The 21,266-nt window shown below is 28.4% G+C and overlaps 3 protein-coding genes across 4 annotated transcripts; 1 reads left to right on the top strand and 2 right to left on the bottom strand.

The window, feature by feature from the left end:
• Positions 1-16,889, top strand: LOC130821417 (potassium channel AKT2/3). 2 transcript variants are annotated; one of them, XM_057687177.1, is made up of 12 exons: positions 251-385; positions 656-714; positions 4,966-5,190; positions 8,444-8,602; positions 9,171-9,228; positions 10,400-10,717; positions 11,374-11,613; positions 12,885-13,202; positions 14,199-14,387; positions 14,653-14,728; positions 15,167-15,682; positions 16,616-16,889. In XM_057687177.1, the coding sequence occupies exons 3-12, from the start codon at positions 4,982-4,984 to the stop codon at positions 16,738-16,740; spliced, it is 2,208 nt and encodes a 735-aa protein (XP_057543160.1). In that variant the 5' UTR covers positions 251-385; positions 656-714; positions 4,966-4,981; the 3' UTR covers positions 16,741-16,889. The 2 variants fall into 2 exon arrangements, with proteins under 2 accessions (XP_057543159.1, XP_057543160.1); XM_057687176.1 differs by lacking the exon at positions 656-714 and having other exon boundaries at positions 1-385.
• Positions 16,890-17,369: 480 nt separating this feature from the next.
• On the bottom strand, positions 17,370-18,476 carry LOC130821679 (uncharacterized). Its single transcript, XM_057687467.1, has one exon. The coding sequence runs from the start codon at positions 18,474-18,476 to the stop codon at positions 17,370-17,372; it is 1,107 nt and encodes a 368-aa protein (XP_057543450.1).
• A 428-nt stretch (positions 18,477-18,904) lies between these two features.
• On the bottom strand, positions 18,905-19,915 carry LOC130821680 (uncharacterized). The gene is made up of 2 exons (XM_057687468.1): positions 19,114-19,915; positions 18,905-19,023 (listed from the first exon to the last, which is right to left on the bottom strand). The coding sequence occupies exons 1-2, from the start codon at positions 19,913-19,915 to the stop codon at positions 18,905-18,907; spliced, it is 921 nt and encodes a 306-aa protein (XP_057543451.1).
• Between the last annotated feature and the right edge of the window lie 1,351 nt (positions 19,916-21,266).

Here is a 21,266-nt window from a genome sequence, read left to right on the forward strand (position 1 = left end):
TAAATATAAAGTATAATAGTTGTATTATAAAGAAGAACTAGAGTGGGCACACCCACATCCACACCCTTAATACACCCATAGACACACACACACACACTCTTTGTGTGTCTGGAGTGAAGGTGCTTGATCTGTTGATTATAGTCATGAATATGATGACAGATGTTTTTCCATGTGGAATTTGCAGTTCAACAACTTCTAAAACATCACAATCACTTTCTAATAATGAATCATCATCATCTTCTTCTTCCTCTAATGGTGGGAGTAATAATACTCTTAGAAACTTATCAAAGATGGTTCTTCCACCCTTGGGTGTTGCTGCTTATAACCATAATGATTTTAATAATTCTAAATCTTGGATCATCTCTCCCATTCATTCCAACTACAGGTATATATATTCATTTTACTTTTTTTTTCTTTTATTTATATTAATTTATACAGTCTTTTTGGCTATCGGTGTTAGATAATATAAATGATGAGTGAAAGTTTGAGTAATTTTGACATACAAATGATTTCTACAAGTACAAGTTTAATTTACTGAATTTTGTTTTCTTACTTTTTCTCGTTTTTATTATTATTATTATTTTTATTAATTTTTTTAATTATTTTTACTTATTTATTTTATCTATATGCATTTTATTTATCTTTATCGTTGCAGAAACTTTTCTTAGTCTTTCTCAAGTTGGGGAACATTTTTGGTCATGTTCTCCTTTATAGGTATGAGTTACTGCCGTCCTTCCCTCTTCAGACCCTGACTATAATTTTGCCTTTGAAAGGAAAATTTATGATTATAATTCTCTTTTTTCATTTGGTTTCCTCTCCTTATCATTCTTCTAAATTGTTATCTAAACACATTTTATTGTCCTTTCATATTCCAATAAGAGAAATTAATTCTATATTAGTTAATTATAATGTCTTTTTGAATAGGGTTATGAAATACTTTGTCATGGTCATTTAGTTATATTGTTGAAATTCTATTATTTTAAGAGGTAGTGAATATAATTTGTTGTGACTTTAAAGAAAAATAAAAATTTAAAATTGTTTAGATGATATTAGTGGAGGAAGAAACATGTAGATAAAATTAAATAAAGTGGTTATATGCAGTTAAATTTGTAAGAGATACTAAAAAAGAAATGAAGCTAAATGAAATGAATAGTGAGAGTTTGTACTTTTAAGAGCTAGCTATATCAAAATGGAATAAAGGATGAATATAAATTTGGTTATATTTATATTATTCGACAATAATTTATATCTTCTAATTACTAGGAGTATTTAACAAATGGAATACAAGATGTAACTAATTATCTTCAATTACATGCAAAATAATAAATCCATATAATAATAATAATAATAATAATAATAATAATAAATAAATAATAAATAAATAAATCATTAGAATGTATAATACAATGGTTAACGTTATTAAAAATTAAAAGTATAGAAGAAAAACTTATTTTTCAATGCCCTATCATTTAACATTAATTCTTTATTATGGTCGTCTTACTATGATACAACTTTAATTAGGTTGGTTTAAACTATTTAAAAAAAAAAACTACTTTTTGTACAAGTGCGAATTCAAATTTTATTATTTCTTTAATATCTTTTTACAAATAAACTATTTATCTGAACCCGTCTCACAGTGAGACGATCTCATACAATACTTGCCGACCATTTAAAGCAAGAAACTTAATTAAAAGAATGAAAAGAGTAGTCATCAACCATTAGTTTACTACATGCATTTTGTCCACTTATTTTTTTCCTTTTATCAATTAATGCTATTAAGACATTTGACAGTAGACATTTGAAAATTTTAGCTCAATAATTAATTAATTTATTTAATGCTCTAATCAGCACATATATGATTGGACAACACTAATAAATTCCATGCATACCTAGTTACTCACTATTTGAAATTAATTTTATATAATAAAATAAAATAAAATTTCATGTTTATTTCCTGAAGTACTGTGCAAATACTTGCTACTTACCCTTGCTCTACTTCCCAACTACGTATTAAGCTACGTTGTCATTTCGTTTTTAATGAACAAAAGGGCTTGCATGACCGTTTTTGGTTACATAATTTGCCTTGAACGATCCATATCCAAATCTATCGTTTTTAATCCGATTTGAAATTATACTGAAATCTGACAAAAAACCATAAGATTATAACTCAAAAATTTTGACTTGTAACCTAAACCGTAAAAACTGAAGGAAATTGGGTAAAAGCCGATCATTTGGACCCGCTTTTTCCAATTTTTTAAATTCTACATCATTGTTTTTTATATTAGGAACCACTAATATTTCTACTCAAGTTTTGTCTTTTGAGCTTATTTACTTTGTTAAAACCTTAAAATCTGTATTTTGATCATTTTTAATAGAACAAAAAATATATATTTTTTTAAATAGTGATAAGATAATTATTTTCAACATTATCTTGACTTGTTGGGTCAATCGATACCGATTGAATTTGGAAACAATCCAATATTCAAAATTGACTTGTTATGAAGTTGACCTGATTCAAATTGCTCACAATCTTTAACGTCATTTTTAATATTATATTTTAAATTTTTATTTGTCATTTGCCTAATACTTTTATTTTTCATTTTTATTTGCCAAAGTCCCATAGAAGAAATGTTTGCAAATTCCAACCAATATAAGACACTAACATTATTAAGTAAAGGAAATAGTTATTTCTAATTAATCATCTCGAATCATTATGCTATTTGTACATATACGTTAATTATTATTTTTTACTGTAAAATGTTGGTAATTAATTGAATAGTTCTTATAATCATATTCTTTAAACCACAATTTATTCATAACAAAAATGAAATGAACACTAATTTTCTATTTTTAAAAAAGAATATTATCTACTCTAATTTTTTAAGATTATAATTAATCGTAATACTTAAAATATTGACAAGTATATGACTTTAATACTGTGGTAGTTGTCAGTATGATAATACTTCAAATGTAGACAAGCATCTAATAATTGTTGTAAATAAGGTTGGCCCTTGCTGTTCCACATTATGTACAAGTGCAAGACAATCCCCCATATCCCTCAGTACCGACCCACTTTTGTTTGTCCAAAAGATATGGTTCGATCATCTATTTATTCTTTCTTCAATATTAACACGTATCTTTTATCTTTTTAATGTGTTTATCTACAATTAAAATCGTTCTATAAATTATGAACACTTTTTGTATATCTAAAATTACTTATAGAATTTTCTATTAAAGATTAATTGAAAATAATATTTTTATTAGTTTAATTATTTATAAAGGTAATATTAATAATTGAGTAATGAGTACAACAATAACTCTCTAAAATCCTTTCAGATGCGTGAGGTCTCGATCATGTCTATAATCATGAAACACTATTTCCATGAGTCATGATTCTATTTTCTTTTTTTTTTTTACAATATTAGATATTTATCGGCTGCATAGGTTTAAATAATATTTAAAATTTTATTTATAATATTTTCTAAAATATTATTATATTTACCTATTTTAGAAAATATCTTCTATTTAATTCAAAATAATTATCAAATTTATATTGTCCAAACTTATACACTAGGTGTATAGATTAGAAAAACCTAGATATTAAATTTAAATTAGTTGATGCAAAAGATGAGATAAATGATAATTTTAAAGGAAAACCAAAAAAATGGTAAAAATATTGTCAAGATATTTGTAGACTTGAATGACAAATAATAATTAATCATTTTAAATTACAGAAAGATTTGAGTAGAGAACTTAAGTAATATAAGATAGATGTGGGGTTTTTATTCAATTATAGAAAAGAAATTTCTAATGTCCACACAAAATGAGTTTATTTCCATGTATAGCTTTGCAACATTCTGAAAAAACGATACTCCATTCGCTCTTTTTATTTGTTTATTTTTGAATATTTTACTTTTAAAAGGAAAAAAATATTTGGCTTTGCATAAGATTGTTTTATCATGAAATGAACTCATATAATTAAATTTTTTAAATTCATCACTTTAAAGTTGTAAATAACCACTAAATGTACATAAATTAGTCCAACAAAAATAGTCTCACCATGTGACCGTCTCATTTTAAGAATTATGAAAAAATTTGTGTAAGAATTTTGAGAGATAAACAGTAAATTTTTTTTAATGCACTACAACATAAAATAATTTTGTGGGATATATTTAGTGAATTTTAATTTAAATGTCATTATTTTAAATTTTTAATGGTATATATAGTGGATTTAGTGACATTTATTAAATCCTTTAGCAGCATAATAAAAAATCATACTAAATCTTTTTTGCGACATAGGATCTAGTGATATTTCTCATAAATGTCACTATAGACTATAGTAACAATTATATATGTCACTAAAGGCCAAATAAAGTGTTACTAAATCATTTTATAATGGAATTTAAAACAAAAACCAATAATTATTACACTAAAAATATAAATCAGTGATATTTTTTTAATACCACTAAATCCTATGTCGCGAAAAGTTAATTTCGTTGAAGTGATGTAAATTTTTTAATATACATTTTTATTTGAATTTTTCTTGATGCTCGTTCAGAGATATTAAAATTAAAATTTACCATTGAAATTGTACAAAAAGTAAAATAGATAAACAAAAATTTAATAGAGTATGAAAACAAATGCAAAATTTATTTGGAGTAAAAACATAAAATCAAACAAATACTTTTAGAGAACAAAATATATATTAAAAAATTATAAATACATCGAGACAAATGTCATTGTATTAAATACACTTCATATCTATAAATACAGTTTATAAAAACTCATAAAAATATATATTAAAATTTTATACATTAATATTATTAATATTTTATAGCTCTTATATATGGATAAAAATTTATATTTAAATTTTTCTATCCTTAAATGAAATATGTAAAACTTAACCTTCAAAATAAAATGAAGACAGTAATATATGTTGAATAACGTAATGTTGAAATAATGCAGATGTTGGGAGACGTTGATGGTGGCATTAGTAGCGTACACTGCATGGGTTTACCCTTTTGAAGTGGCATTCATGAAATCGACATCGGCACCAAAACGACAACTCTTTATTGCGGATAACATTGTCAATGTATTCTTCGCTCTTGATATTGTCTTAACCTTTTTTGTTGCCTACTTTGATTCAAGAACTCAATTACTTTTGTATGATTCCAAAAAGATTGCCCTCAGGTACGACCCATTTAATTTACTTTTTTTATTATTTTTTTTTTTTTAGAAATTAAGGCACTTAAAATTAGAGTATTCATTTAGATTATTTGGTCGATTTCGAATTAAGTGTTTTGCGTCGGTTTAAAATTAAGTCTTGTGTTCACATCGAATTTTACATAATTTTGAATTTATTTTTAAAGTCGGCTCAAATCGATCTTGACTATAAGGTTGGGTAAATATCTAGCCATCAAATTTATTTCAAACACTTCTACCTAAAACGGTATTATGCATCTTAGCCACGTACAGGGTTGGGAAGGGGAAAAGTACTAATATATATTGTGGGATTATTACAAATAATTTAAAATTCACAAATCAAGGGAATTATTGTATTCACGGGCAGATTCAAATATATCATATTAAAAAAAGTTACACATATAGACCTATGTGCCTTCGCCCCTGATTGTATTTAGTATTTATAAAGTCTTGCTTTAGAATTATGTGACTTATAGTGAGCTTAATTATGTATCAATAACAAGTTAAGGTATTAAGGGTAAGCAAACATAATTAGCTTGTAAGCTTTCCATAAAAAGGTTTATTATTAAATTGGATCAAATTTCATATTGAAGTTACCAAAAATATTTTATTAGATGTCAAATATTGACAAAAAAAATCAGTTCGTTTTGTACGACACGGCCTCATAATGAGACCGTCAATTTGGGCCGGCCCAATTCGCACGTGTGATAACCTGGATATTTTTTTTATTTTCTGGGTATTTTTCAATTTTGATCTTAAAGGTATCAATTTTAACCTTAAAGGTATCAATTTTCAAAATTGATAGATACCCAGAAAATTGAAATGTTGTTACACGCACGAATTGAGCCGGCCTAAATTGACGGTTTCATTTTGAGACCGTCTCGTCCAAGTTTTTTTGAAAAAAAAATATAATTTAACTAATATGTTTTTTTGTATAACATAGTCCCACCTATTCTTCCAATTAGTCTCATTTACTTTTGGGTCACCATTCACTTATCACTTTTAATATGTATTTTATTCTTAATCTATAAGTTAAAACATAGTCAAGTGTGATATTGTTTGATTCGTCTTAATACAAGAATTGTTAATATCAAATTTTATAATTTTTAATTAAGCATAATTAGAGATATTAAAGATTAAAATATTACATCAATAAAAATGTAAATAAAGTAAATAAGACTAATAAGTTAAATAAGAAAAAATATTATAATATATTATTATGATATGCATATCATATTCAGTAAATTCTATCCGATATGTATATTTTTTAGTATGTGACAAACAAAATCTTCCTAGCTAATATGTAGAGGCTGTGGACGACAACTCCATATATCCTTTTCTGAAATATGGTCCTAGTAATATTATTGACTACTCAATTCAAACCAAAAAGTTTATGACAAACCACATAATATATGCACGTATTTGTGATCCTTGTGATTCTGATAAAGTTGATTTGTCAAAAATTCAAAACCCAACTATATAAAAATCTGCTGGTTAGAGTATTGATTGATAATTACTTTTTTTAAAGACTTTTAACAAATTTTTCGATTAGTTAAACAATTAAAAAAGTGGTTCATAAATGAGTTTTAAACCAACAAAAAAACTTATTTTAAAGTCAAAATCAAAAATCTACTTTCAATATTTTTTTCATTGGCTTTTGATTTTTTAGTTTATTTTTTCTTTAATAAATACTTTACAACCAACAAATAATTTTTAGCACATATTTTCTCAACAGTTAACTTAAACAACTAGCTTATTACTTAATATTTGGTTAAGCCAACCAACAGCTCCGGCTAGCATGCGTATATTAATTGTTAGTTCTTTGAATAATGCTTCATATTGACGCAATATTGAATTATTAATTGTCATTTTCCTTGGGTTTGATCAAATTACATGAGAAGATAACTAGAAACTTCATTATTCTTTGAGTCTATTCCCATTATATTGCTCAAAAAAAAAATAATTCCCACTTTGCATTATGTGGGAAACTATTTCCCACATTACCGTCCACGTCAGAATTTTTTTTTTTTTTTTTTCAGACAAAACCGCCACTTGAGATGGCGGTTTGCCTTAAGCACTAAACCGCCACATGAAGTAGTGGTTTGCTTATTAATTTTTTTTTAAAAAAAAAAATTAAAATGACATGCTGTTTTGTACTGCTATAAAACCGCCACTTGAAGTGGCAGTTTGCTTACTTTTTTTTTTTTAAAAAAAAAAATTTAATAATGTTTTGTACTACTACAAAACCGCCACTTGAAGTGGCGGTTATCTTACTTTTTATTTAAAAAAAAAATATATTGTTTTGTACTACTACAAAACCGCCATTTCAAGTGGCGGTTTACTATTTTTTTTTTTTAAAAAAAAAAAATTAAAATCCACAAAACGCCATTTCAAGTAGCGGTTTAGTTCAGATCTCTTAACAAAACCGCCATTTCAGGTAGCGGTTTTATTAAAAAAAAAAAAAAATATCTGACGTGGACGGTAATGTGGGAAATAGTTTCCCACATAATGCAAAGTGGGAATTATTTTTTTTTTGAGCTATATAATGGGAATTGACTCTTATTCTTTCTAACTCATAATTTACATAGCAAATTATGCCCAACCTACACTAAATCTACACCACACTTTTAATCCAAGACTTTTGTTTTTTTTTTTTTTTTATTTAAAATTAAGATATTATTTATTTCTCTTTAATAGTTACATCTATTTAATTGACATAATACTGAAGAAAAATCGTAATTATACTAAAATAAATTGTATAAAAGACGATGTGATGCAGTCTAATTCGTTTTGAGGTCTTAAAACAATCACAGCGATTCGGAAAAGTGTTGAATTAAACTTTTTGGTTTGATCTAATTATACAATACAAATTCTTGTAAGAGATGGTCTCTTTGAGAGACTATCTCTAATTTGGTCAGCCCATTAACAACTTTTAGTTTAATTAAGCTTTAATGGATTAAGCATAAGAGACGTCTCTCAAATAGACAATCTCTCAGAAGATCGGCTGATTATATAAATATTAAATCGCACCAAACTGGACCACGCATATTTATTCTACCTATCCCTAAGCGCCATTCTTAAGGTCAATAAGGCATTTTCCATTAAATATAGTTGCAGTGGCGGATTCCCTGAAAATTTTTGAAATGTTTATAAAAGATTAAATTATTATTTGTATTTTATAATAAAAATATAGTTTAGTGGTTAAAAATATATTTTTTTGCTAATTTTTAAAAACATATAGGTATTTGTCAACATGGTTTATAATGGACGTGGCATCGACAATACCATATGAAGCATTAGCTTTGTTGTTTACGGGCAAATACAAAGTGAGTCTTTCATATTCTCTTTTAGGATTATTTCGGTTTTGGCGACTTAGACGAGTCAAACAATTCTTCACCAGGTAATCAACTCTCATCATTTAATAATAATATGCTAATTATTTGTTGGAAATTAATTTAATTTATTCGTTTTAATTTACTCCCTCCGTCTTATTTAATTTGCATTATTTATTATTTTGGTTCGTCCCACTTAATTTGCATCATTTTTATATTTGGACAATGGTCCATCACTTTCTTTTAATCTCATACACACATTTTAATTCTCTTTTAATTTAATCCAGACAATTCATTATCTCTCTTCATTAATTACTATTATCCATCTTTTTCTTAAAAAACATCAACTTTTTCTTTACATCAAATTAAACGAGACTGAGGGAGTATAAATTATACTAACTTTTATACAATTTTTAATATTAAAAGTTTATACATTGAGAGAAATATGATAAAATCTCACATGAGTATATTTAACTTTTTTGTATTCATGCAAAATTATGTTTAAATTGTTTTCTCCATATATGAAATAATATGCTAAAAGTAACTAACAATATAATCAAAAGAAGTATTATTCATTAACTTGTCAATTTTTATTAAATTCCTTGTTTTTTTCATGGTTACAAATTGAACATGCAGGCTTGAGAAAGATATCAGATTCAGCTACTTTTGGGTTCGATGCACTAGGCTTTTGTTTGTAAGTCCCCTTAATCCAAATAATTTTAAATTCAATCTCTTATGTGAAAGATAAGATGCATTATATGAGGGTAACTTTTGATAATAAATTTCTTACATTATGGGGATAAAAAATTACAAATGATCAATATTTGATGAGCAGATTTTTTGAGAGACGCTTTTTAAAAGACTCAACACAATTCTTTTAATAAAATTAATTAAAAAGGAAAGATTTAATGCTTGAATTTGATATTCTTCATTAAATGTCTAAAATATCAATTATAGGATACTGAAACTCTAAATTCAACATGTTAAAACACCAATTTATTGAAGTGATGATAGGCCAGAGGACACCTCAATATTAACGTTCATTGCCTACATGTTGTAGGGTGTGGATAGTTAATGTCATAGTATGATGAAGTTGGTATTTTAACCTATTAAAGTTGGTGTTATACCTGTTTAAGTTGGTATTTTAACCTTTTAAGTTGGTATTTTAACCTATTAGAATTGTTGTTTTAACTTGTTAAAGTTGGTGTTTTATCTATTGAACTTGGTATTTTTAACCTATTGATGTTTGTATTTTGACCTGTTTAAGTTGGTGTCTTATATGCTTAAGTTGGTATTTTAACTTATTTAAGTTGATGTGTTAACCTATTGAAGTTGGTATTCTGACCAGTTTAAGTTGGAGTTTTGTGCTGCTTAAGTTGGTATTTTAAAACCATTAAAGTTGGTGTGTTAACCTATTAAAGTTGATATTTTAACCCATTGTAGTTGGTGTTAGTTTGTATTTTATTCTATTAGAGTTGCCGTTTTAACTTGTTTAAGTTTGAGTTTTTTCTATTGAAGCAGGTATTTTAACCTATTGAAGTTTGTGTTTTAAACTATTAAAGTTGGTGTTAACCTATTTAAATAGTGTTTTATGGCGTTTAATTAAGTTGGTATTTTAACCTGTTGAAGTTGGTATTTTGACCTGTTTAAGTTGGTGTTATGCTGCTTAAATTGGTATTTTAAACTGTTTAAGTTGATGATTTAACCTATTAAAATTAGAATTTTTAACCTTTTAAAGTTGATGTTTTAACCTGTTATAGTTGATATTTTAATATGGTACGGTAAAGTTGGTCATATTCTTTACTTGGATCTTTGTGTCCAATTAATTATCTCATGACATAATAAGGTATAAATTGAATTTGTAGGTGACGTTATTTCTAGTGCATTGTGCGGGATGTCTATATTACTTGCTAGCAGACAGATATCCACACGAAGGCAAGACATGGATCGGATCCATGAATCCAAATTTCAGGGAAACAAGCCTTTGGGTTCGTTATATTTCTGCCATTTACTGGTCCATTACCACTATGACCACCGTTGGTTACGGAGATTTACATGCTGTTAACACTATTGAGATGATCTTTATCATCTTTTATATGCTCTTTAACTTAAGCCTCACTGCCTATCTTATTGGTAATATGACCAATTTAGTTGTCGAAGGCACTCGTCGAACCATGGAATTCGTAAGTCAAATCAATCCGAGTCATTTGTCATTCTTTCTTTTTGATACTTTGTTGCTGAAAGTTTGTCCATTTTAAAATATTTCGTCTAAGGAGAAAGAAACTTAGACATGTTTTTTATAAATCTGTGTGGGATATTTGTTGCATCCGTCTACATGTGTTATGAATACTTTAAAAAAACAAAATGAGACAAACTTTTAGAAACGAAATACTATGGAAATTTCACATGGTAATTATGAGTTTTCGACTTTTCCACTTGGCAGTCAAATAATTTTATTAATCTGAATGGCGATTGACCCCAAGCTTTCTACTTTTGTTGAATTAAGTACTCATTTCGAACATATTTTCTAAAAATGTGTCCCAAATAAAAGAGATCACAGCGTTAGTTTTCTTGAAAAAGTTTGTTATCATAGGTAAGAATAACGTAAATTTAACAAAAACTTTAACCTTTTGTTTACCAAGTGGAAAAGTTAGAAGTTTAGGGTCACCACGTAGATAAGTAAAACGTTTGTCTACCACTTAGAAAAACCAAAAATTCAGGGTCACCATATGAAATTTCATAGTATAGGAGTAATTATGAAAACTTTGCAAAAAGCAAATGAGACAAACTTGGAAACGAAAGACTATGATATTTACTTGTTTTGAATGATGAATAACAGAGAAGTAGCATTGAAGCAGCATCAAGCTTTGTGAGTAGGAATAGGCTACCAACAAGGTTGAAAGACCAAATTCTTGGGTATATGTGCTTGAGATTTAAGGCTGAAAATTTGAACCAATTTCAACTCATCGAGCAACTACCTAACTCCATTTATAAGAGCATTTGTCAACATTTGTTTCTTCCTACGATTGAGAAAGTTTATTTGTTTCGTGGCCTCTCTACAAAGACCCTCCTACTCTTTGTAAGTATATATCAACTTCAAATTAACAATATATTTAACGAAAATTTAATTATTGAAGTCTCATCTTGAAATGATTTGTCTTATATCAATGAATTAAAAATGATGTGTATAATTTGTATGTTATTAGAGCCCTTCATTTCATTGACATATGGTTTGGAGATGGTATCTCCTGACTTATGAAGTGTGTGCACCTCGTGTTTTTCTGATTATATGTTGACATTCACAATAAGTCCAGCCTGATTTAGCATGGTATCAGAGTCGAATGTTCGATCAAGAATCTAAATGGTATATCTAAAAGAATGACATTCATACCCTAATTATTGATACTCCAACATGCGAACTTGACAAAGTTCGTATGTGAAGGAGTGTTGGGATGATTTGCTCACATAGAAAAATTAAATGTAATATGTACACTTTATAAGTCATTGAAGCCTTCCTCCCATAATTATATGACTTTTAGATGATATCTCCTTGGCTTATAAAGTCTGTTCATTTCGTGTTTTTATCCAATTATATGTTACATTTACAATAAGTCTATCCCAATTTAACATGATATCAAAGCCGGAAATTTGATCAAAAAACTGAATAATAGGTCTAAAAAGAATGACTTTCCTACCTTATAATTGATTACTCCAACATGCAAACTTAACAAAGGTTCGCATGTAAGGGTGGGAGTCTTGGAATAGTTTTTCCCACATCAAAGAATTAAATATAGTGTGCACACTTTACAAATCATTAGAGTTCTTCTCGTATAGCCATATAATTTTGAGATAGTATCATATCTTGACATATGAAATATGTACACCTCTTGTTTCTCCGATTATATGCTGTTAAACACAGTAGCTCTTGGCACAAGCTTTGCAGTCCCCATTCATTTCAGGAAGCATTAGGAGGCCATTTTGTTCAAGGATACCAGAATATCATAAGCTTGGAAACAGAAGGGTTGAATGCTTTCACTTAGGATCAGCAACTTGAAAAGCTTTGTGTTTGTTTGATGATCTATGTCTTTAGTTGATAAGTGAGTTGAATCTGTGTCTCCCAAGATCAAGGGTGTGCAACACTTTAATCCAAGGATCTTTATTAGTTACTTATTAGTGTTTTGTTTCTATCAGGCAGTTATAACTGACTACCTAAGTAGTTATGACAGTTGTACTTCCTTTTTTTGTTTTTTGTTTTCTTCTAACTTTGTGGCTATATAAAGGCTTATATTGTATCTTTGCACAATTTCTAACATATGCTGACATTCATAATACGTGTATGTGATAAAAAAGGTAGCAAGTACAAAGGCAGAATACTTACCTCCAAGAGAAGACATCATAATGCAGAAAGAAGCAGCAGAAGACATATACATAATAGTATCAGGAGAAGTTGAAATGATTGATTATGAAAATGAGAAAGAGATTGTGGTTGGGACTCTATTTGCTGGTGACATTTTTGGAGAGGTTGCTGCATTATGTTGTACACCTCAAAGCTTCACTTTTCGTACTAAAACACTTACTCAACTTCTCAGAATTAAAACAACTAATCTTATTCAAGCTATCAAAATCCGGCAGGAAGATAACATTCTCATGCTCAATAATTTTCTTCAGGTTTTTTTCATTCTCTTGCTAAACTACAAATTTGTGGTTACTTATCCCTTTGTAGTTTGTTCAAGTGATTTTGCCCTAATAGTAATTAGTGCCGTATTTAATGATAAAGTGGGTGAAATCAGAAATGTGTGGCTGTGAAGAAAATTAAAAGTATGGTCAAAAATTGAATTAGATTAAATTTGATGGGATAAATTAAAATGAAAATACGTCGACTTTTCGTATGTCAAGGGACTAAGAGATTACTATATGTCTGCATATTGTTGTTAATTAGAATAATTTATAGATTACAATTATAAAGTTTTATGACTTTTGCGAATTACAATCTTAAAGCTTATTTTTTACGAATTACAGATTTCAAAGTTTACAGCGTTTAGCTAGACCAAATTACAAAATTTCAACCACTAAACCTAATGTTTAGACTACTAAAATGGTCGGAATTATGTGATTTTGCCTGAACGCTGTAGACTTTAATATATGCTTTGGTGTCTGTAATTCGCAAAATATAAACATTAGGAATGTTATTCACAAAAGTGCTAAACTTCACCAATTATTCTTGTTATTAATTTTTAAATTTTTCATGTTTCTTTTTCATATTGTCCACATTTCTATAAGGGTTAGATTCAATAATTTGTTCACTTTAGAGTAATTTCAATTTATATAACAAATATTAAACTAAAAACCCATATGAAGTTTGATTATAAAATTAAATACGGTTTTTCAAATCTAGTGCATAGGTTTAATTTACAAAATAAGTGAATTTGTTGAAATATTATTTGTAATATTCTTTAAAATTAACAACTATAATAAATCTTTAAATGAGTATATCAATCCGATTTCAACAAATTTACTTATTTAATTTTGTAACTAAACCTAATAAACTAGCTAAATAGGTTAGAAAATCATAAAAATACTACTCTAAATAATTCCACAAATTTAATATGAATAAAATAATATATCATCCACCTATGAATTGATTTTTTTTTTTTTGACTTACAGCATCACAGAAAGCTAAATGTCCTCAGTGTGGGAGATTGGCTGATTGAAAATACAGATATAGATAGTGAATTATTTAAAGCATTAAATTTATTGAACGTTGCAGCAGCTGGTAATAGCTTATTTCTTGACAAGCTCCTTCAAGCAAACTTAGATCCAAATCTCTGTGATTCTAAAAGAAGAACCCCTTTGGTACGCCCCCCTACGCTTATATATTCTCGTGATTTATACTCTTTTATAATAATCGTAATTATTCATTTATTCTGTGCTTATTTTAAAGCATTTTTACGACTTTATTAGTTATTTTGATTATTTATACTGATTTTGAGAGGTTTTAATTATTATGATTTTGATGACTATAAAATTTAGTATATATGGTCATCATTTCTAACATAATTCTTATTTAGCGTATTCCATTTTACATAACATTTACATGGTTCATATATATGAGATATAGCATGAAGCTGCTTCACGAGGACATGAAGAATGTGTGTTGGTGCTTCTTAATCATGGATGCAATGTACTTCTAAAAGGTAAGGACTTTGGATTGGATTGCTAACTTAATATAAGGTATCGTTTGTTCCACTTATTTTGCTATATTTGCTTTTCAGTGTGAAAATTTTAGTGGGTGATTAATTTACCAAAAAACATAAATTTTATCATGAAAAATATTTTTGATGAAAAAGAAAAATAAATAATCACTAAGTTTCTTATGTTTGGTTAATGGACGAGTGTGGGAAATTTGAATTGTTTTCATTTTTAGAGTAAAATAATTGTAAAAGTGATAAAAAAAACAAATTTCCATCAATATTTTCGCTTTTAAGTTCATTATCAAACCAAATAAATTTTGTTTCCAAACCAAACAACTCCTAATCAAATTATAAAACCAAATGAGAAAATAAAATATGCTCTGATACCATGTTATAAAACTAATTTAACTAAAAATTTAAAACAAATGATTAATTATACAGATATGCATGGCAACACTGCTTTATGGGATGCTATAGCAGCAAAGCATTACAAGATATTCCAAATTCTATTGAATTATGCTACAATTTCAGATCCTAACATAGAGGGAGATCTTCTTACTACAGCTACTGAACGAAATGATATACAAATCGTTAAGGATTTATTAAATTACGGATTAAACGTAAATTCTACTAATCATGATGGATTAACAGCTCTCCAAGTTGCATTAGCAACAAATCAAGTTGAAGTAGCAAAGGTTTTAATATCATATGGTGCAAAATCAAATGACCAAAATGGCCATATTATTTCCAACATTTTGAGTGAAGGTGATCACAAGAATCATGGAAATGAGCTCAAAGGGTGTAATAGGAAAAGCATAAAAAGTTGTGAGCTATTTTGTGATGCAAGGGTAAACTTATATAAGGGGCATCCATTTTTAAGTAACACATTTGATAAGCATGCAACAGGAAGACTTATAAAATTGCCTAGCTCATTTGTGGATCTCAAAACAATTGCAGGTATGCTTCTTCATAATAGAATTTATCTTTTCAATCACATAATTCTTTAATATATTTTGACTTTAATCCGACTTTAAAATGGAGTTACAATTATAATGCGTACATAACGTATACTCAATTTTGTGTTGACTTGAAATATCTAACCTAAATAGACATCATGACCTGAATGAGCACCTCTCTCATTTGTTAAGAATTAATTCTTTGTTTTTTTTAATTGAAATACCTATCACTTTTGTTACGGTTTATTTGGTAATTAGTATTAAATAATATCAATAATAGCTATAAAAATTATTTAGTAAGGTCTTTAATCATACTCGTTTAACTTCAATTAATAAATTGTTTGTGTTTTAAAATTAGGTACATTTTTTCTTTGATGTGAGAGTTTTTATTAAAATGAGTTATTTTTTCTTCATAAAAAATTTTCTTTTTCAATAGCAATTAGAAAGGTGATATTAGCTGATACAGTAAAATTTTGAAAAAAAACACATACTTCTATTAAAGATAATACTTTCATTATTATGAGAGTGTCATAATAAAATTATATATAAATTAAATATTTTATTTATTTTCATCATTATCATTTAATATCAACAATCAAGTGACTGATAATACTTTGAGCTAAAAACTCATAAAATAATAATAGTACTACTAACACAAATTTCAAATTTTTTTAGTAGTTTCATTATATCCAAATTTAGACCTTTGTTGTTTCAAATTTGGATGTAACAATGAAAATCACACTTATAAACATTGTCATACAAAAAAATACTTAAGAACATTGCTAAAATACGATTCAATTGAAAATATAAATACATTACAATATTCAAAGTTTGAAACATAAAGGAAAAAAGAGTTATTTTCTAATTTTTTTATTTCACTTTAGAATAATAATTATAAATTTTGAATTGCAATTTCATTTTAATTGTATGACAGGCCAAAAGTTTCAAATGAATGGAGCACAATTAACAATTGTAAACGAAGAAGGGGCAGAGATTGATTGCATTGAAGTAATTCGAGATAATGATAAATTATATATACTAGAAAATAATGTTTTATAATTAAGATTACGTTTTCAAAGATACTAGTATAATTTATCCGCTATTTTTTTTTGAACTGTAATTTTGTGCGGAAATACTGAATTAATAACTAAGACTGTATTTCAGTGAAAGACATCGGCAAAATGGAAACAAAACATAAGTTTTCATGATATGACATTTTGTCTTCGATTTTCGAATGAAGTTTTACTATAAGAGCATCCTTACTCATGACCTAAAAAAAGGTCATCTTACTATTTAACAATTTTTCTCTCTTCTAAAAGTTCATCTTTCAATCCAATTTTATTAACAATGATCTCTTTTAAAAAGTCATCATCCTCTCTTTCTTACTTTTTTTCTATCCCATCATAATTTTTCTCCCTTAATTTATCTAACATTTATCTTTATTATTTTATAATAATATTTTCATGTACAAAATTAATATAATTTTTATTTGATTAAAATAGATCTACTATTTTATAATTAAAAAAATTATTCTTTTAATATCTTTTAATAAAACTAATATTTTTTAATAAATATAAATGTATATATTAATAATAATTAAGGAAAATTCGTTAACTTCAAATAAAGATTACAATGCGCATACATAAAATAAATACACAAATTAAAAAACTAAAATTTTAAATGATACATTAATTGTGGTTCCCTCCAAACTTTTGCCAAATATTTTCAACCAAGTCATCTTTTAAGGATAAATGTGTTTGTCGATCTTCAACATCATCCTTATTTGTCAAGTATCGGTTGATATCAACAATTCTATCTGTGTAATACTCTAAGTCATCATTTAATCCACTTGTAGTTGTACCTTCCGATTGACCTTTTTGGCGATCTCCCATGAACTCTCTACCATCAGCATAGTGTGTATATGTATCTCTTTCATCTTCCACTATCATATTATGCATAATTATACAAGAAGTAATTATATCAGAGAGTCGTTCTTCATCCCAAGCAAGTGAGGGCTTTCTAATTATTGCAAATCGAGCTTGCAACACCCCAAATACTCGCTCCACATCCTTTCTTGCTGCTTCTTGATGTTGGGCAAATAACCTTGCTTTTGCTGTTTGCGGTTCAGTAATAGACTGAATAAAGGTAGCCCATTTAGGATAAATGCCATCAGTGAGATAGTAAGCCATGCAATCAACACTACCAATCATGCCAGGGAATCCTCGTTCTTCACTAAAGGCTAATAATCTCGTCAAATCTTGTGGTGTTGGTTTTCTCAAATAATGTTGCCCAAATTGGTTGATTATTCCCTTTGTGAAATGAGTAAGTGCTTTTCGTGCTGTGCATTCGCTAATTTGGAGGTACTCATCAACTTGATCAGCAGCCACCCCGTATGCTAGCATACGAAGAGCTGCAGTACACTTTTGTAAAGCACTTAGACCTTTTCTACCAGTTGCATCAATGTTGGTAGTGAACCATGGATCGTTGTTGGAGATAGCTTCCATTATCCGTAAAAATACATGTTTCCTCAACCTAAACCTACGTCGAAACAATCGAGAAGAATATGTAGGATTTTCAGCAAAATAATCATTAAATAGTTGGGAATGACCTTTTGAATGGTCTCTTTGAATTCGAAATTTTTTTTTGGTTCTCACCCTTGGTTGTAGTGTTGAAACAATGGCAGGAATTGCGTATTGAAAGGCATAATCAACCATATTATGTATTAGTTCATTCTCTTCGTTAGAAGATGAAGAACTTGAAGTGGATGAGGCAAAATTGTACTTTGAAAAAGTCATTTTGAAGTTATACATCCAATTGAATTTGGATGTGCATATATATAATATTATGCATGCCAAAAGGTGATGGAAAGGAAAAGACTAATGCATGCCAAAAAGGTGATGGAAAGGAAAAGACTAATGCATGCCAAAAAGGTGATGGAAAGGAAAAGACTAATGCATGCCAAAAAGGTGATGGAAAGGAAAATACTAATGCATGCCAAAAAGGTGATGGAAATGAGAAGACTAATGCATGCCAAAAGGTGATGGAAAGGAAAAGACTAATGCATGCTAAAAGGTGATAGAAATGAGAAGACTAATGCATGAAAACCTTACATAATTAAAACATTACATAATTAAAATATCATTTTTAAACATTACATAATTAAACCATCATTAAAAATAATACATAATTAAAACATAATTAAGACATTACATAATTAAACTATCTACTGACGATTGTAATTCTGAAGGTATTGTCCAAGTTGAACCATCATATCAGCTTCCCATGGCTGAAGAGTTTCCTTTTTGCTTAATGATTCATTAATCTCCCAATTCATTCGATATTCTTCCAGTTGAAGTTGTTTTTGTTTTCGGGCTTCTTTTTGTTTTTGAAGTTCTGTCTTCTCTTTCATTATTTCTGAATTAAGTCGAAGACTCTCTCCAAATGCACTCAAAGCTTGAATTGATTGATCTGCAACCATTTTCCCAGTCATGCGAGCCTTAGCCTTCTTCACACCCTCGGGGCGAGTGGATGATCCTCCTTGAGGTTCACTTGTTGGTGTTTCAGAATCTTCTTCCGTCTTTGATCTTTTCCCACTTGCTTGATCCTGTTTTTTTTGATTCCTTTTTACCACTTGCTTCCACTTGTTATACTTTCTTAAAATTTTCCATTGCTCAATCAAGTTAAAGTTACCGTGTTTTCTTTGATGGATTAAATGTGCTTCTTTAAGCACATCTTCGTCTGTCGTGCCACTCTTCTTCCTCCTAAGAGCCTCATCATAACTTCCAGACCACTTCAAACATGCTGGAGCAACTCTACCCCAACGACATTTAAGCATGTCGGCGGTTCTTCGTGGGATCAGATGGGGTCGTTCCATCCTCGCTGCTTCATAAGCTTCCTTAACTTTCTGCCACCTCACTCTTATCTTTTGGTTGGTGTTCACAATTGGATCTGTACTTGTGTTCATGACTGAACATATGAGAGCAATATCTTTAATCAAATCCCAACTTTTCTTTGAAGGTATAGGGGCTTCATCATTATTATTAGGTAGCTGTTGAGATGGTTGAACCAATTGAGTGAAGCTCGGTGGTAAACCAAATTGTGAAACTAGATCTTGAAATGATGGTTGGGTGTAAAGACTAGCATCAACATGATGAACAAAATTTCCTCCATCTTCACCATATTGATCATCTTGATCATTTCCTTCATTTTCATCATCATCATCATCATACTCCATCTCATTTTCGTCTAAACTTTCACCCCTTATTCGAGTTGAATAGATATCAATATTAGAGTTGACATTGTGAGATAAGATTGATGATGGTGGTGAAACATAATTTGAGAACTTTTGGTATTTTGAGGAACATAATAAGATGAATTTGGGATATTTTGAGGAATATAGTAAGAAGAATTTTGAGTATTTTGAGAAAATGGAGGATTGAACGGAGGATTTTGATACTGAATTTGAGCACTTTGATTGTTAGAAGATTTTTTTCTTGGTTTTTTTTACATGGATTTCTTCCATAATTTGGGTTATTTGAATCCATATTTTTTTTTGGGATTTTTGAAATGATTAATTTGGTATTTTTTTAACAAAAAAAAGTAGGAAAATAAGAACAAAATATGTAAATATAAAATTATGTCAAAAAATATCAATATGAGTCTCATTTTATAGATCTCGAAAAAATATGATCGTTGGTATAATTTTTTTTTAAAAAATTATTTAAATACGAAAATAGCCGTTAAAAGCAAAAAACGGGTATGTTTTTGTACCCAATCAAATGCCGCCATTTGGCTTGCTGCTGCACGTGTGTCAGAGCAGCCACCCATTCAATTTTCGCTGCCCAATGACCAAGCGACACGTGGCGAAATTTTTTTTAAAAAAAAGAAGATGACTGTTTGAAGCATTGGGTCATCAATCAACTTATTTTATTAACCTCTTTCATGACCAACCTAGTTCTAGGTCACCATTATTTATATTTTTGTTCTAGATAGATCATGTGACCTCCTAAAAGGTCACCATTACTAATGCTCTAATATAAATATACAATTACTCTCTCGGTTTCATTGATTGAATCATAGAGAAAGAGAATGATTTTAAGGAAAGTATAAGAAGTTGTGAAAATGTGATATTGAATGAAGAAAAAAAATAAATTAATATTAAAAAAAAAATTTATCTGGATTTGAAATTAAAAGAATGTGATAGGGCCCATTTCTAAATAAGCTAATAATGCAAAAATAAATGAGATAATACAAACTGAAAATCACAAAAACTTAAACAACATGGTCTCATTATGAGACTATCAATTTGGGCCGGTCCAATTCGCGCGTGTAATAACATTTCAATTTTTTGAGCATTTATCAATTTTGATCTTAAAGGTATCTATTTTGAAAATTGATACTTTTAAGGTCAAAATTGATATCTTTAAGATCAAAATTGAAAAATGTCCAGAAAATAAAAAAGATGCCCAGATTGTTACACGCGCGAATGAGGCCGGCTTAAATTGAAGGTCTCATTATGAGGCCGTCAAGTCCAGGACCAGCTGACTGAAAATTAATGCAAAGAAACCCGTCTTAGCTTCGTGAGA

Source organism: Amaranthus tricolor, chromosome 8 (genome assembly GCF_026212465.1).
Source record: "Amaranthus tricolor cultivar Red isolate AtriRed21 chromosome 8, ASM2621246v1, whole genome shotgun sequence".
NCBI classification, from domain to species: Eukaryota; Viridiplantae; Streptophyta; class Magnoliopsida; order Caryophyllales; family Amaranthaceae; genus Amaranthus; species Amaranthus tricolor.

Excerpts from the sequence above, each read along its gene's own strand:
- LOC130821417 (XM_057687176.1), top strand. The coding sequence starts at position 144 with ATGAATATGATGACAGATGTTTTTCCATGTGGAATTTGCAGTTCAACA. Across the intron at positions 11,614-12,884 it reads CAAAGACCCTCCTACTCTTT|GTAGCAAGTACAAAGGCAGA; the intron begins GTAAGTATATAT and ends GTGATAAAAAAG. Across the intron at positions 14,388-14,652 it reads CTAAAAGAAGAACCCCTTTG|CATGAAGCTGCTTCACGAGG; the intron begins GTACGCCCCCCT and ends TATGAGATATAG.
- LOC130821679 (XM_057687467.1), bottom strand. The coding sequence starts at position 18,476 with ATGACTTTTTCAAAGTACAATTTTGCCTCATCCACTTCAAGTTCTTCA.
- LOC130821680 (XM_057687468.1), bottom strand. The coding sequence starts at position 19,915 with ATGGAGTATGATGATGATGATGATGAAAATGAAGGAAATGATCAAGAT. Across the intron at positions 19,024-19,113 it reads TTTGAGTGCATTTGGAGAGA|AATATCGAATGAATTGGGAG; the intron begins GTCTTCGACTTA and ends TTCAACTGGAAG.